Genomic DNA, 15,456 nt, shown 5'->3' on the forward strand with positions numbered 1-15,456 from the left:
TGTTAACACACTTACAGGTGTCTGTGGTCTGTAAGAGGTGGTGATACAGAGGGGGGTGAGGTCTGGTTTGGACTGAGTCGGGCCCTGCCTACAGCCCAGTCAGTTTGGAGGTGATATACGGCCTGTTCTAGGCCAGGCAGTCTCAGGTTCACTCCTGCATAAATCCTGTCCTTTTTATGGGAAGCTGTAAAACTCCCAGGATTTTTTTTCTACCTCCTGAAACCAACTTTGAAGTTTAGGTCAGGTGTCGTCTGTTTTTTTTGTGTGAACTCACTGTCTCCTTGTAGAGTTTTGCAGCCTTGAGTCATAATGCGGTAAGAAGTCCCTCTCGCTCCCTTTTTTTTGTTCGACATCTGCTATGACTAAAAACAGTGTGCCATTTCTCAGCTCAGCAATCACACAATGGATTTGGTGTTATCTACGAGTAAATCTGTCTGTCAGATTTCTCTGTACCTGAGCTCTGATGCAATATGTGCGGACAGAAGAGAAGGGGGGGGGGGGGGGGGGGAGGGATACAGCTCGCACGAGCAGAATATCCAGCAGCACCTATTCAATGACATCATGGAGGGCTTCAAACGAGGCGAGGAGGGAGAGCACAGAGAGAGAGACAGACCCTTTTAGAATCACCTAATATCTCTATTACACAGAGCTGTGGGGCTTGCAAAAAATAAAAACTCCCTTCCTTTTCCTGGAAGCAGTGTCCTAATGTACGTTTAGGTGTAGAAGTGAGAAATATAAAACCAGGGAGAATGGAATACAATTGCCCAGAAAAGCCCATAGCGATATTACAATATTACCAGAAAATTAAACATTAGAAGAAAAGGACGGGAGCATTTCTGGGAACATAATATTATTATGATTTTTTCTCAGCCCAGGCTGTCAACACCTGATTCAGATGTAATGTGGTTAAAATGTAATGTTTCCATTGCTTTTGCATTTCCCAGCCATCTAAACATGTTGCCTCAATGCAGGGCAAGCCGGTTCAGGCTCCTCTTAATTTATCAATTCGTTTTTCCCGACCTTTGTCTAAGTGTGGGGGGTGGCCTGTATGGGAGATTAAGAGAGTCGTGGTAGGAGGCAGATACAGGATAACAGCCATTCTTTCCTCCCTCTCAGCATGAAGCCACACATTCAAAATGACGCCTGTTTCAAATAAAACGATACTGAAATGTAGCAATCTTTCTTATAATCTGCTTGCGCTTGCATTGTGTATTCAAGTCATTTTTGTCATAGCCTTTTCAGTTTTCACATGATATGACGAATTGCAGTAGCAATTGTCTTGGTTAGGATTAATAATTACCTATCAAATGCATCCAATTGTATCTCCACTAAGCTCCAATTGCCTTATTTTCGTTGCCTATACATGCAATTCTCAAAAGCTTTCAAAGCCATGCATGGAAAACCCAGCCATTGTTACAAAGAAATCACCATTTTTACATGTATTTATTTTCCTGGCAGTTTTTAATGGAGCATTAATGATGGACGGAAAGTACATTTATTTGGATTCTTTATCTGATCTAGTCCCCATCTGGCAGTGAAGTGTTTGTTGTTTTCAGCCCATTCACCCACTCAGCCACTGAATCTCACAAGAGACCAGGCCATGAAGATTAGAATAGAAAGAAACATCTTGTGATGATTGACATTGATTGCAGCCCCAGAAATCCACAGCTAGACTCCAGAGCGGGCCGTATGAACAGAACATGACAGGCATGAGAAGCAGTGAGAACAGTGGCCATACTGAGTCTGGCCCTTGCATTGTAAACATGAAATGATCAGGACCCTGCTTTATAGGATAATTATCAATACCTCTACCGATCCCCTAGTCAGGGCCATATTGTGTTGGCATTGTGCCATTGATTGGGCCTTGTAGGGGGTAATTCGTGTGTGGGTCCGTGGTGTGGTGTGGTGTTGGGAGAGATGGTGTCACTGTGGGGTGTGGGGCACGTTGTGTGTCGTTATAGGGTGTGTGTCGGGTGTGGGGTACAGTGGAGTTGGAGTGTCAGTGTGGGGCACTTAGAGGAAATGATTGGGTTGATAGGTCAATACTGTGGAGTCTCTGTCCCCTGAAGGTCACTACCCTGTTGAGGAATGTTCTAGCTCGTTTCAGAATGTGGTTCCCCCCTCTCTCTCTCTCCGCGTTCCCTCTCTCTCCCTGACGCTTGCTGTGATAGGGAGGATTTGACTGGCCCTGATCAATATTTAGCATCCCATGCATGAAAAGGCAGATGTTTGGAGTTTCCTTCTCAGAGACGAGAGGCTTCTCTTGAGTGAAAGGGATCAATGCTCCCTTCCGTCTGTCAGGTCTGTGGTCCTGTGGTCCTCTGAGGGGTGCGTGATGTGTCTCTCGCCCGCGTCTGGGCCCCTGAGACCAGCCCGGCTCCCACCCCTCTCTTCTCCTGTCCTGTTAGTCCACAGACACAGAGAGAGATACAGGGCTCAGTCCAAACAGAACAGTGTGGAAGAGGGCTGGGTGTTAAACAACAGGCCCGTGATTGGTAATTGATTTGTTCATTTGCGAACTGTGTGAGTGAAAGTGAGTCAGTGGTGCCTGGCTAGCTGTCTGCCGTCAGTTAAAAGCCCTTTCTCTCTCTCTCTCTCTCGCTCTCCTCCCACAGCACCTGCAGCATCAGGAGAACGCGGTGGAGGGAGATGCCTGCTACTACCACTGTGTGCTGTGTAACTACTCCACCAAGGCCAAGCTCAACCTGGTCCAGCATGTGCGCTCCATGAAGCACCAGCGCAGCGAGAGCCTGAGGAAGCTTCAGCTCCTGCAGAAGGGCCTGCCTGAGGATGACGAGGAGCTCAGCGCCATCTTCACCATCCGCAAGTGTCCGTCTGCTGATACGGGTAAGATACAGAGCAGGAGGACTTACTCTCCACTATATTTTACAATGGGAAGATTTACTCTCCACTATATTTTACAATGGGAGGACTTACTCTCCACTATATTTTACAATGGGAGGACTTACTCTCCACTATATTTTACAATGGGAGGACTTACTCTCCACTATATTTTACAATGGGAGGACTTACTCTCTACTATATTTTACAATGGGAGGACTTACTCTCCACTATATTTTACAATGGAAGGACTTACTCTCCACTATTTTACAATGGGAGGACTTACTCTCCACTATATTTTACAATGGGAGGACTTACTCTTTACTATATTTTACAATGGGAGTACTTACTCTCTACTATATTTTACAATGGGAGGACTTACTCTCTACTATATTTTACAATGGGAGGACTTACTCTCTACTATATTTTACAATGGGAGGACTTACTCTCCACTATATTTTACAATGGGAGGACTTACTCTCTACTATATTTTACAATGGGAGGACTTACTCTCTACTATATTTTACAATGGGAGAACTTACTCTCTACTATATTTTACAATCGGAGTTCTTACTCTCTACTATATTTTACAATGGGAGGACTTACTCTCTACTATATTTTACAATGGGAGGACTTACTCTCCACTATATTTTACAATGGGAGGACTTACTCTCTACTATATTTTACAATGGGAGGACTTACTCTGTACTATATTTTACAATGGGAGGACTTACTCTCTACTATATTTTACAATGGGAGGACTTACTCTCCACTATATTTTACAATGGGAGGACTTACTCTCTACTATATTTTACAATGGGAGGACTTACTCTCTACTATATTTTACAATGGGAGGACTTACTCTCTACTATATTTTACAATGGGAGGACTTACTCTCTACTATATTTTACAATGGGAGGACTTACTCTCTACTATATTTTACAATGGGAGGACTTACTCTCTACTATATTTTACAATGGGAGGACTTACTCTCCACTATATTTTACAAGGGGATACAGACATACTCACCAGCTACTGGCTGTACCTGTAGCTGCTTCATAATACTTCACACAGGGACTAAAGAGGGCTTTATTTTATGTCCTCTGCGGTATAGATATGAGCAGTAGTGCTTATGTTAATTATCAAAGATAATTTGACTACTTTCATGGAACCAGCCACCTTTAGACAGTGACTGTGCTGCTGTTGCTGTTGTTATCTTTCCCTGCAAGGGAAATGTAATCAAAAACATACTGATAAACTGATTCTAAAAAGTAACAGTGGTTGAAATGTGAGTAAGTGTCTGTGCCGTATCGTATTCAAACAAGACAAACAGCTCCCAATGCCAGTCTGTGCTATGATATTGATATAAGCAGGTAAAACTATGATAAAATGGTGCACAATATATTTTCTTTGGCACCTCAGATTCAAAATACAGCGTGCTCTAGATTGTTTTACTTTTGCTGGCACATAGTGCATATCTAACAGGAAAGCCACCTGCCCTCTGTAACTCCTCCCACACAGGTAGAAGGCAGGAAGTAGCTACTGTGCCTCCGTTCTGTCAGGCACAAACCCTACACTCTATGTTTATTTATATATTTTTAGTTCAGAATAGTGCATGTATTCAGAAAATGTATATTCACATATTTTTTCCTAGTCAAAACTAAATGAACTGTAACTAATTATTTCTGAATGCAGCCTTTTTTCCTATATATGCACAATTCAGTTGGATGCTTTCTGAGAAATAATAATAATAGTTCTGAGATCAGGCCTTGCTGTGCCTGCAGTTAATAGAGGCTACAGGGCCTTGCTGTTCAGCCAATAAAGACACATTCAGAGATGCCATCAGGCCAGAGGTAGGAGGAGCAAAGCAGCAACAACAGATACACCCACAGCAGCAAAAGGCACAAACAAAAGCCAGGATTGGTCGTTTGTTGGGGGCCGAATAAAAAGGAGTGAGCAGCGGTCAATTAACACTGTGTCTTAGCACAGATTTGGATTTCTAATCACTTTAACTTCTGCACCCTGACAAAGGGCCTCCATTGTGTGTCCCCCCGCAGAGTGCCGTCACTGCCCTCCCTCCCTCACACTCACTCTGTGTGTTGTTATGTAAAAAAAAAAGGCCGGGCCTCTGAAGATGCTTTGTTCCAAGGAGGCAGGGATAATGAAGCCAGCGGCCGGGAAATTGCGCAAAAGGCAGTCACAGATCTGAGGCAAATCATTAGAGAACACATTTAGACGAGCAATTAAGGACAATTAAGCTTTCTGCTCACTGCACTCCAAATATGTTAATGCCTACAGTACAGTGGACAAGTGAACATGTAAAAGCACGAGGAAGCCCACTTAGGTTAAAAGGGTGGGGGGTTGGGGGTTTTGTGTTAGAGGAAGGAGGGGGGCTGTGGTGTGGTTCACAAACAAGTCTAATTTTCTCTTTTTTTGCTTGAGGTTCTGTTTATTTATATATCTTCTTTCCTAACCTTTGATGTGTGTTAATGGATAACCACGTTTGTAAGAAACTGAATGAGGCTAGCTGTAGGTTAGGTAAGGGCTCCTGCACAGGGGTGGTGTGGGCAGAGCAACACACACACACACACACACACACACACACACACACACACACACACACACACACACACACACACACACACACACACACACACACACACACACACACACACACACACACACACACACACACACACACACACACACATATGCTAGGGGTGCTCCCTCCAGCCCCCCTTCGAAGATACATCAAACTACAGTCTTCCAGACCACATTATCCCACAGTAAACACACGACAAACACTACAAGATGGTGGATAAAAAAAATTCTACTCTGTGATAATTGTTCAGGCCGCTAGTGGGGTTTAGTTCAAGGTTAATGCCTGCGTGAAGTGTGTACTTTTAAGATGACTTGATTGCCTTGCTGTCAGGTCCTTCAGTTGATTAATTTAATCACCTCATCTTTTCCCAAAAGTAATTCAGCTACTTTTGACCTGAGAGGTTAAGAAATAGAACGGGAGGGTTGTTAGGAATTAGATCATTAGGTTTGGCTGATTGTAACACACTGATGAAAGTCAAGGGGAGTTCATTGTAAATGTATCACAAGGTCAAAGGGTGGAATTGCTCATGTGTACAGGGCGTTGTTTTATCAAGACATCCAGAGATCATTATAATCCGGTAATTTAACCGTAAGCGTAGAGATCTCCTAATGTCTCTCCCAGTCCCTATCCTGTGTTAGTGACTCTGTTAGCGGCTATGCACCAGGCCGTTGTTGTCATGCTCCTGAACAGTCTGGCATCCTGGGACTTTAGAAAGCCAGCGGATCCTTTAATAGCCTGTGACTTGATGTTTACCAAACGGAGCTCTGCGAGGCTCAGTGCTGAAGGCCTGATTGATTGTGTTACAAAGTCAAGCTCTGCTCGCTCCCACCTTACAGGCCAGCGGACACTCTCTGCCAGGAAAAGACTGGGCGCAGACCAAGAGCGTCTGGAACGGCTGCCACCTCCCCTTTAAGAGCCAGGGCAAAGTTTTCCCTCTCTCCTTTACCCTTTCTTTTTTCCTTTATATATAGTTTTTAAAGGTCCGTTAAATGAAATGAAGTGTGTAATAAAGGATGTCAGCCTTTCCTCGCTCTCCTACCCCCCCCCCCCCCCCCCCCCCCCCTTCGAGCATCTTGATCGAATTACGCTGATAATGAACATACCTTTTCATCAGCGAGAATGAACTTTTGTGAATTCCTAGACTCCTCCCCCTTCTGCCAAACTACCGCTTCACCTCCTAATGCCTTGTCACAGCACCAGTGAATGACCCAGCCCCCCCCCCCCCTCCCCCCACCCCCTTTAGAGCTGAACCATTCCCTCCTGGTGTAATATTAATTTCCTCCCCGCTGGCTCTTCGGAGGCGCAGGACCCTTTCTTGTGGTCGAGGCACAGTTGCTAAAGTGGTGGAAGGTTCCCCTGCTTGTTAAAACAATGCTGACCCTGGATTTCTGGGTCAGCTAGGCAGTAATTCCCCTGACTGCTGCTGGGCTTGGAGCGCTGCTCTGTTGGTGTTAGGTGCTGGGCTACTAGTCTCCACAGGAGCTAGCTAGGAACTAGGCTTCCCCCAATCAGCAGCCTCCCTGCAACAGCCCCAGGAGCCCTGACCACTGTATCAAAGACCAGAGTGACGTCATAAAGGAAAAAGGACAGATGACAACACAAGTAGGCTTGTCTCTGCAAACAGATGCAGGCAGCACAGAGACTAGGATAGTGTTTGCAAGGTGTGTAATCACACATGCACTCACACAGGAAGCCTTGCTGGGTGAAAGGTCTGTGTGAGGAAGCTGTGGGGTGCGTGCGGCTGGGTGGGCGGAATCTGAAGGCCAGAGGTTTTTGGTGCCATGTCTCCCCTCTGTAGAGCGTCAAGGGAGAGTGCTGCTAAGGCGGCAGAGATGAATTTCCCATCCAATTAGACCAACGCTGGGATAAAAGGCAGCCATTGTTTTAATTCCTGCCCCCGCTCTGAAAGTTTGCTGCTTAAGCACGTTCCTCTGTGGCTCTGCCTCCATTTGTCTTCTTTAACCCTTTCTCTGGCTGGCCGGGGGGGAACAAAGGAGGCCTCAGAGGGACCCCAGCCACACCCACACCCAAGCCACACAGCTGCCTTGTCCCTGGGTGGAGAGGCCACAGAGTACAGCCCACTGCTGCCCTGTACTAACACACTGCACACAGCCCAGACACCGACACCTCACTGGATACACTGGCAGAGAGAGGGAGGGGAGAAGAGACGAGAGGAGAAACTCTTGTTCCAGGTATGTGTGTGTGTGGGTTTGTGTGTATGGGGACTGATAGCTAGTGTGACACTCGGGCATTGGATGACACTATTTCTTATGAGTGATGTTCACCAAGGCATATAACTCACTGACACATTGGGGTTTCTCATTTCATAACAGTTAATGGACTAAAGTTATTTTTTGAGCACTGAACAGAATGAGATCATGCTTTTTAAAAAGGGCAAAGTTAAGTGACTAGGGTCCTAGTGGAGGAGTGGTGGAGTGGAGCAGGCCACAGATATGGAGGGAAGCAGTGTGTGTGTGTGTTTCACAGAGGGAGTCTGCGGTGTGTGCCTGCACTTGTGTGTGTGTGCGGAGGAGGCTGAGAAGGAGAACAAACAGGGCTGACGGTGTGGATTAGCCCCTGCTGTAAATCTGCCTCAGTCACATATGGCAGATGGCAGGTCACTGGTCTGTGACGGCTTGGCTCTCATCGCAGGAGGAAATCCCTGTTTGTGAGGTGGCTGGGAGGGAGGCTGGGGCCAGGGCCCGTCAGAGCAGCCTCCACTCATTGTCTCCAGTCTCTCAGTACACAGGGGCCTGCCTGGTCAGTCAGGGGTGTAGCAGCAGTCAGGGGGGGTATAGAGCGGTGATGGGTGGACTGGATAGTGACACTGCAGTAGCCATGGTAAACACCCCACCAGCAGAGCTTGCTACTGAGGTCTCTAACCAGGAAGCGCAGTAACAAGAGCCTGGCCGGCACATCTCAGTGGGTGTGGCCTAGTGAGTGGGCAGAGGAGCATGCAGGCTGTTTGCATGGGCAAATGGAAATGAGGCCAAAGGATGCGTGGAATTACTGCATACTGGCGGAATCCAATTTGAAACTCGCTGTTTGTTTCACTAAAAGGGGTGCGCTTCCAGTTAATAGCAAACCCTGTCCTGACAACAGAGGCATTCCTCTTATCCCCACTCGCCTCTCTCTCTTTCCGTCTCATACATAATTCCATGGTCCCAAAAAAGCTGGCAAAGAGCTTCATGCCTAAAAAAATGTGCTAATAAGGCAAATACCAGATCCTCACTCATCTTCTGGGGCCCCCAGCTCTCTGGCAGCCCTTACGGAGGCTCTTGGACAGCCGACAGGATATGTCAACAGTGGGGGGGAATGGTGGGCTTTCAAACCATCCTTACCTAAACTGGGTTGGAATATCTCACGCTCATGCAGTATAAAAGCCAGGTCCTCTCCCTTCCTCTCGCCCCCTGCCTGTCTATAGCCCCTGAGAGCTGCACATTAGCTGGGCTTTGAGCTTTACCTTCTCCAGCTCCCACAGTGTTCCTGAAAGAGCGGGTCCTGTGGCGGGGCTGTGAGAGCAGAAGCCAGGGGAAAGCAGGGGTGAGCCTGGCCACACTCTGATGGCGTTGCGGGGGCGGCATGCAGCACAGCTCCCTCCCACAGACAGGAGGAGCACAGGAGACAGACAACAGCCATCCCTGGAATGTCATCCTTTTTTCATGCTTGTTAAAATGCTACGTAAACCTTCCCAGAAACAGGATATTGTAGCCCCTAACCACCAGCCCCTTCTTCCACGCCATATTATGTCCAATCTGAAATTGACTTTGCTGTATGCTGTTTTAATAAAGGCTGTTATTGCGGTGATGCAGAGTGGAGATGAGGTCTGGGCGAGGGCGGGTGAGGAGGGTTATTAGGGTGAGGAGGGGCCCCTGTAGGGCCCGGGGCCCAGTGCCCAGTCTGGCTCCTGTCAGACGGCTGGCCTCTAATCCAGGACCCAGGAACACAGGGAGCAGAGGAAATTGTTTGCTGTCCACAGAACGTGGCAGGAATTTCATAAATACATTACCTTTCATTTTGAAGGAAAAAAAAGAAGCCTTTTATTATAAAAAAAGCTGAAATAATGACTTTATAGACTTTATAGACCAGTTGTGCACATTACGCAGTCGCACTCATATGGCCCTGCTGTCCAGACTCACACAAGGAAGTATTTTCTTTCCCCCTGGTTTATAGATGGCCTCTGTATATATTCCACTGCTGGCTCATCCTGCAATAGCAAATTGACCAGAAAGCCACAATCCTATTTTGGGATAGACTATGAATCAAAACGTCCTGTGTCCATATTCATTCTTCCTGCGTTTCATGACTGTACCCCAGAGCACTAAGCACTGGGCTGGATGGCACTGACCACTGGCTGCACTGCCTCAGCCTCTCTCTGCCTGGCAGCTGAACAAAGACTGGCCCACTGTGTGTCTGTCAGTCAACCCAATAGATGGCCTATGGAGGAGAGCACTAGGCTTTAGGGGGAAGAGAGAAACAGAGAGCGATAGTGAGAGGAGGCCAAGTGAAGGGTGAACTTAGAAAGTACAAAGATATTTCATTCAAAAACAAAGTTTAGACAAAATGTCTACTTTTCAGCCTGAACTTTTAACATGAAAGGCTTTTTGCATAATGAGCTTTCTACATAGATACACTAGGCCCTATTGAGTTTGTTCACTATGTGTACTGTGCTCTGTGTGTGCTTTTCAGCATCAGGGATGGCACATGGGTGTAAACCTGAACTGGATTTCATGTTGCACACACTCATAAATGAGTGCACACATAGGTGTCCACACACACTGAGTTAGCGGGTGTGTGGGTGAGAGAGGCCCTCGCTCCCTGTCATCGAGCCCGTTTTCAGGCCTTTATTTCAGCCGCCGCCAAGGTGCGTCGCCGTCAGCAGAGAGGAGACAGGCAGCGCATTATAATATTGGTTTCCCTCGCTCCCGTCATTACCAGACGCTCTCCTTGAAAGCTGATCCAAAAGATAGACAGTCCATCAGGAGACAGTCTTCTCATTTGTACTTACTAACCGTGTTAATGAGTTCTATTTCCAGGCCCTGAGGCTTTGCTGCTGCATATCTGAGCAGAGGTGGGGAGCAGCGGTTTAGGGTGCTGGGTTGCACACTCCGGAGGGGTCTGTGGGGGGGGGGGGGGGTTATGCAGTAGCCCTGCTTGCCTTCCTGTCACTCAGCGAGAGAGTGACCACAGACACTCCTGTGGGCCTGTCAGTCTGGCTTGAGGGCATGGAGGACTGCTGGCTCTGTGGTTGCAGAAAGGGGAACTGAGAATAGATGCGCTGACGTACAGAGAATGGCTCTGATGGGTTTGATTAAACCAGCAGCAGCGACAGTGTCAGACAGGAAGCATAAGAGGAGGAGAGGAAAAGCCGTAAGTGCTTTGAGAGAGAAGTGAGTTCATGTTCATTGTATCATTTCTGATAGTGTGAAAATACCTTGTGTACTATATGAGTTTTTAGTGACTAGGTTATTATGAGTTTAGTCGAGGTGAATGTTTATAGGATTCTACTGCAGCGTCTTTGCAGATGTGCAACATGGCTGGCTGTTGTTCCACTAGTGCAGACAGCGGCTTGGCAGCCATCTTGGTTTATTTAGAGGAAATGCTGTAATGTAAGTGTATCACAGTCACTTCCCCAGTGTGACTCATTTCACTGTTTCTGTAATCACACTACACCAATAACGCCAAGTGTTCCATATAAATCCCATCCAATCAAAGCTCTGTTTTAGGCCATCCTGGACAGAACACACAGGCACATCCATAAATCCATCACAGCCTAACATTTGATCGCTATACGATACGTCTGTAATGTGGCTACCTCTCCTGCCGATCACTAGCACTTGTAACTTTTCATTTGACATAAGCAGATAAGTTTTCTTTGTAGCTTACTTGGACTTCCCCCAAGACACACATTTTGATCTCACGCCCAGTAGGCCCTTGTTCGGATACATTTGCTATTGATTGCACTGTTTGTGTATGTCAGGTATTCTGGGAACAAGAGCCAATAAATTCTTAAACGCCGTTAGATCGCTTTATTTGTTGCTATGTTTTGGTGTTGCGAGACCAAGCAGTTCACTCACTGTCAGAATCAAGGCAGCTCAATTTGACCATAGGCAACATAAGAGAGTGGAGAAGTGGAGAAGTTTGGGAAGTTTAGAATGGAGGCAGGGAAAGCTTTATTTAGTCTTTTTTAATGAGGCCTGTTTGTCCCCCCAGAGAGCACTGGCAGATCAAAGGCCATGATCTTTGCTCTGGATGAGTTCAGTCTCAGCTCAGCAGCCCTGACTCTCCCAGCTTCTCCCAGCCTGACAGCAGAACAAAACCAGGGAGTAAAGAATGCCCTCTCCAGCAGCCAACCTGCCCTCACACTCTGAAGGCTCCATTACAATAAAGGCAGATGAAACAAACACTGGCTGAAAGCAAGAGATGATTCATTATCTGTCCCGTGATAGATGTGAATGACTGGCGGAGAGAACCACTGTGGTGTCTGATTGTGTGTGTGTGTTTTACACACCATACCCACTCTCTCTCTCTCTCTCTCTCTCTCTCTCTCTCTCTCTCTCTCTCTCTCTCTCTCTCTCTCTCTCTCTCTCTCTCTCTCTCTCTCTCTCTCTCTCTCTCTCTCTCTCTCTCTCTCTCTCTCTCACAGACACACACATACAGCGTTGTGTATGTGCGTTGGCGGCATAGCCTTGTGCTTTCTGTCCCTCCACCTCATCAATTAATAGCAGCCAGGCAGATGGCGGTGATGAGAGAGGAGCAGGAATAATTCAATAGTGAACCCTGCAACCTTTACCTGTGGGCCTGCACGCCTGCCATTGATTCAGCCTGCGTCTGATAATTCTCTAGGGAGGGAGGGAGGGTATGGATGAGTGAGTGAGGAGAAAAATACATGGGGAAATATGAGTTAGAGAGAGAGAGAGAGAGAGAGAGAGAGAGAGAGAGAGAGAGAGAGAGAGAGAGAGAGAGAGAGAGAGAGAGAGAGAGAGAGAGTGTCCAGGTTTGTGATGGTTGTGACATTAGTACGATCTATCAGCGGTCCGTAGGGGGGAGCAGGTGTTTGGCTCAGCTCGGGATGTCTCCTGTTACCCGCGGCAACCATCATCACATTTCCCCCCACAGGGAAAGGCTGGGTATCAACAGTACAGAGACAGAGATTCTCACACTGTCCCCCCGGCCTCAAAGGACCACTCTGGCCTCACCTATACACCACCCACACTGGGCAGGCTATTGATCACAGCATACCTTCAGCTCCTGGCCCAGTGTCTGCATACTGCAGGGGAATCTCCCTCCCCACCTCAAACAAAGTGTTAACATTGGCCCTAATAGAGGATTCATGTTTAGATGCAGAGTGTTGTGGGGTAATGTGGTGGTGCTCCGTGGCTGCTGATTGGACAGCAGTTTCCGTGTGATGGCCTGTTTGTTAAAGAAGGGCTGAAGTCTGGATTTGGAAGTCAGTCGTGCCCATGGCCTGGGCTGGGTGGAAGTCTGGCTGACTCTATTTAACCAGATGTGAGGCCCTTTTTCTGCCCAGTGACGATCCAAGACAAGATGGTATTTGTTTTTGACAAACTGGGACATTCCTGCTGTTTGACTGGGCTAGATTTATGGCGTCCCTCCTGGTCCGGTGGAAGGCATAGCCCTCACACTGTCTCTTTGTCTGGTTGGGCCCGCTGCCCTGTCACTGCTATTTTATTAGCTGCTACTAGACAGATTCACCCACAAGCCTGTTTAGATGGGCCAGAGGAGTCCGCCCTGGCCCACTGATGGATGGTATTTTAAGTGCAAAAAATCCCAGAAAAATGACTATTGCGTATTATTTTAGTGCAGTGTCTGGGCGCGGGCCCCTCAGACAGGGCGGGTCGGTGGAGAGGAGATTCACCAGTCATTAGAGCAGAAGCACTGCATCAAAGACATAGCTCCCATCTGAGGGATTGTATCTGCTTCTTAAACGTGTTGTATTATGTGTCTTGGCCATCCTCTCGACCTGGTGTCTGCTTACATTACAGTATGCAGGGCACAGCCACTGAGACAAAGGCCTGCCTCTCAAACACTACCCAGAATGAATACGGCCAAGAAGACAAGTGTGTTTCTCTCTGTTGTGTCACTCATGGGTTTCAGATTAAAGCTCTGCATTTCCTCTTGAAATAGTGCCTCATTTATACTCATGAGTAGAAATAACTCAGATAACATCATGGGCAGATCTGTTTTCTGAATTTCCTATTGTCTTTGTTTCACACATTGCCTATAAAACGGTTACTGCATATGCAATCATTGCCTGTTGATTTCCAATCCCTGCAGCAGTTTATATGGGCTTTTTCCTTTTTTATTGTTCTGGGATTTTTGGCATGGTTATTTGTTGAGCCCTCGGAGTTCTGTAAAGCATATTCTTTCATTTAAAAATGAATTTGGAAGACACAATGACGGGAGAGAGAGAGGAAAATATGTTGGAAGACAGCAGAAAAACCACCCTGACCAATCTGAACCATTAAGATGAATAATCCACTGTTAAGAAACCAAGCAAAGGTCAATTTTCACGCTACCTGCTCAGTAAGCATACAGGAGAGCCCGGCGTATCGAGTCAATTCAGCCACGCTGCACAGTCAAGAGGAAAGGACACGCAATTCAGGCCCACTTTAGAGTTGTGCCGCTATGTTAGACCAAGTGCTGCTATAAAAAGATTTTCGCCTCGCTCACTCAGGCTGATGGTCTCATGCACTTGTTTTTGAAGTTTTAATGCTCTCCCTACCGTGATACATGTAGACTTGGATGGCCAGTTTAGAACCTTTATATAAGTCCTTGGTCTGAGATTCAGAATGCACAACAACAGCCTTACTCAGAGTCATAAGGTACAGGATAAACACGCAGCATCCAGAGAGAGTCTGGGCCTTTAGCCAGTGTGCCCACAGCCGGTGTCAATGCAGGTGAGAGCAGGTGAGAGCAACCTCTGCCTATTCAGGAGCAGGTTAGACAGTGCTGTAACACGTTGATGATGATGGAGAGAGAGAGAGAGAGAGAGAGAGAGAGAGAGAGAGAGAGAGAGAGAGAGAGAGAGAGAGAGAGAGAGAGAGAGAGAGAGAGAGAGAGAGAGAGAGAGAGAGAGAGAGAGAGAGAGAGAGAGAGAGAGAGAGAGAGAGAGAGAGAGAGAGAGAGAGAGAGAGAGAGAGAGAGAGAGAGAGAGAGAGAGAGAGAGAGAGAGAGAGAGAGAGAGAGAGAGAGAGAGAGAGAGAGAGAGAGAGAGAGAGAGAGATCAGTGTGCAGCAGGAAGCATAGCAAAGTGCACCAGACAGGCCTCTCCTCTCCCCAGGCCCCACAGCCTTCTGTAGGAGATGGAGCTGGTGCTGCTCCCCTGTGTGACTCCTATTTGAAATGGAGGGAGATTACACTGTAGCGTCTGTGGTCATCTGAATTTTAAAACAGGAACTAACGGTGTCTGAGAAGGGTGGCCTGGCACTCAGAGAGTAGTATTAACTTCCAGGTCCTTGTCACTCTTCACTGTTCCCTTAATGAACCACGGATAGGGAGCTGTGTTGGAAATAACAGGCAAGTCAATGGCTATTAAACAGCCAGCACACACAGTTAAAATAAGTAGACTAGAGAAACTCTGCTGTAGAGAGATGGAAGGGGCTACCCCCAAGCAAGAGCAGCCCTTTTGTTTGGAGATAATAAGAAAACATCTGCAATAGTTTGGGAGCTAGATAATGTATTTAGTTCCTGTTGGGCTGTGTGAAATATCATTTCAGAGGACCTGGTGAGAAAAAAGTTATGATTATGGGGTGTGTTTTGGAAATGAGTGTCTCTCTCATGTATATGTTGAATATCGCGGGCACGTGGGAAGGTTGAGATAGGGCACATATTTGGGGGCGAGAAGCAGTATGGCGCTACAGTGGCGGTGTCTGAATGGACGGTGCAGGCCACTGTCAATCAGCCAGACCGAGCACTAATCTGCCGTTTGTTTGGTTTCCTCTGGTCCTGTGTCAACGGGGCCCAATATGGCAGGGGGAATTGGGAAAAAT

At 47.1% G+C, this 15,456-nt stretch overlaps 1 protein-coding gene across 1 annotated transcript in view; it reads left to right on the plus strand.

Moving 5' to 3' along the window:
* LOC120024690 (zinc finger homeobox protein 3-like) overlaps nt 1-15,456 on the plus strand; it is a 164,639-nt gene that overhangs the window by 91,921 nt on the left and 57,262 nt on the right. The window contains exon 5 of the mRNA XM_038968932.1: nt 2,616-2,847. Coding sequence (XP_038824860.1) covers nt 2,616-2,847 — 232 coding nt within the window. The remainder of the gene's footprint in view (nt 1-2,615; nt 2,848-15,456) is intronic.

Source organism: Salvelinus namaycush, chromosome 30, assembly GCF_016432855.1.
Source record: "Salvelinus namaycush isolate Seneca chromosome 30, SaNama_1.0, whole genome shotgun sequence".
In the NCBI taxonomy this organism is placed as follows: Eukaryota; Metazoa; Chordata; class Actinopteri; order Salmoniformes; family Salmonidae; genus Salvelinus; species Salvelinus namaycush.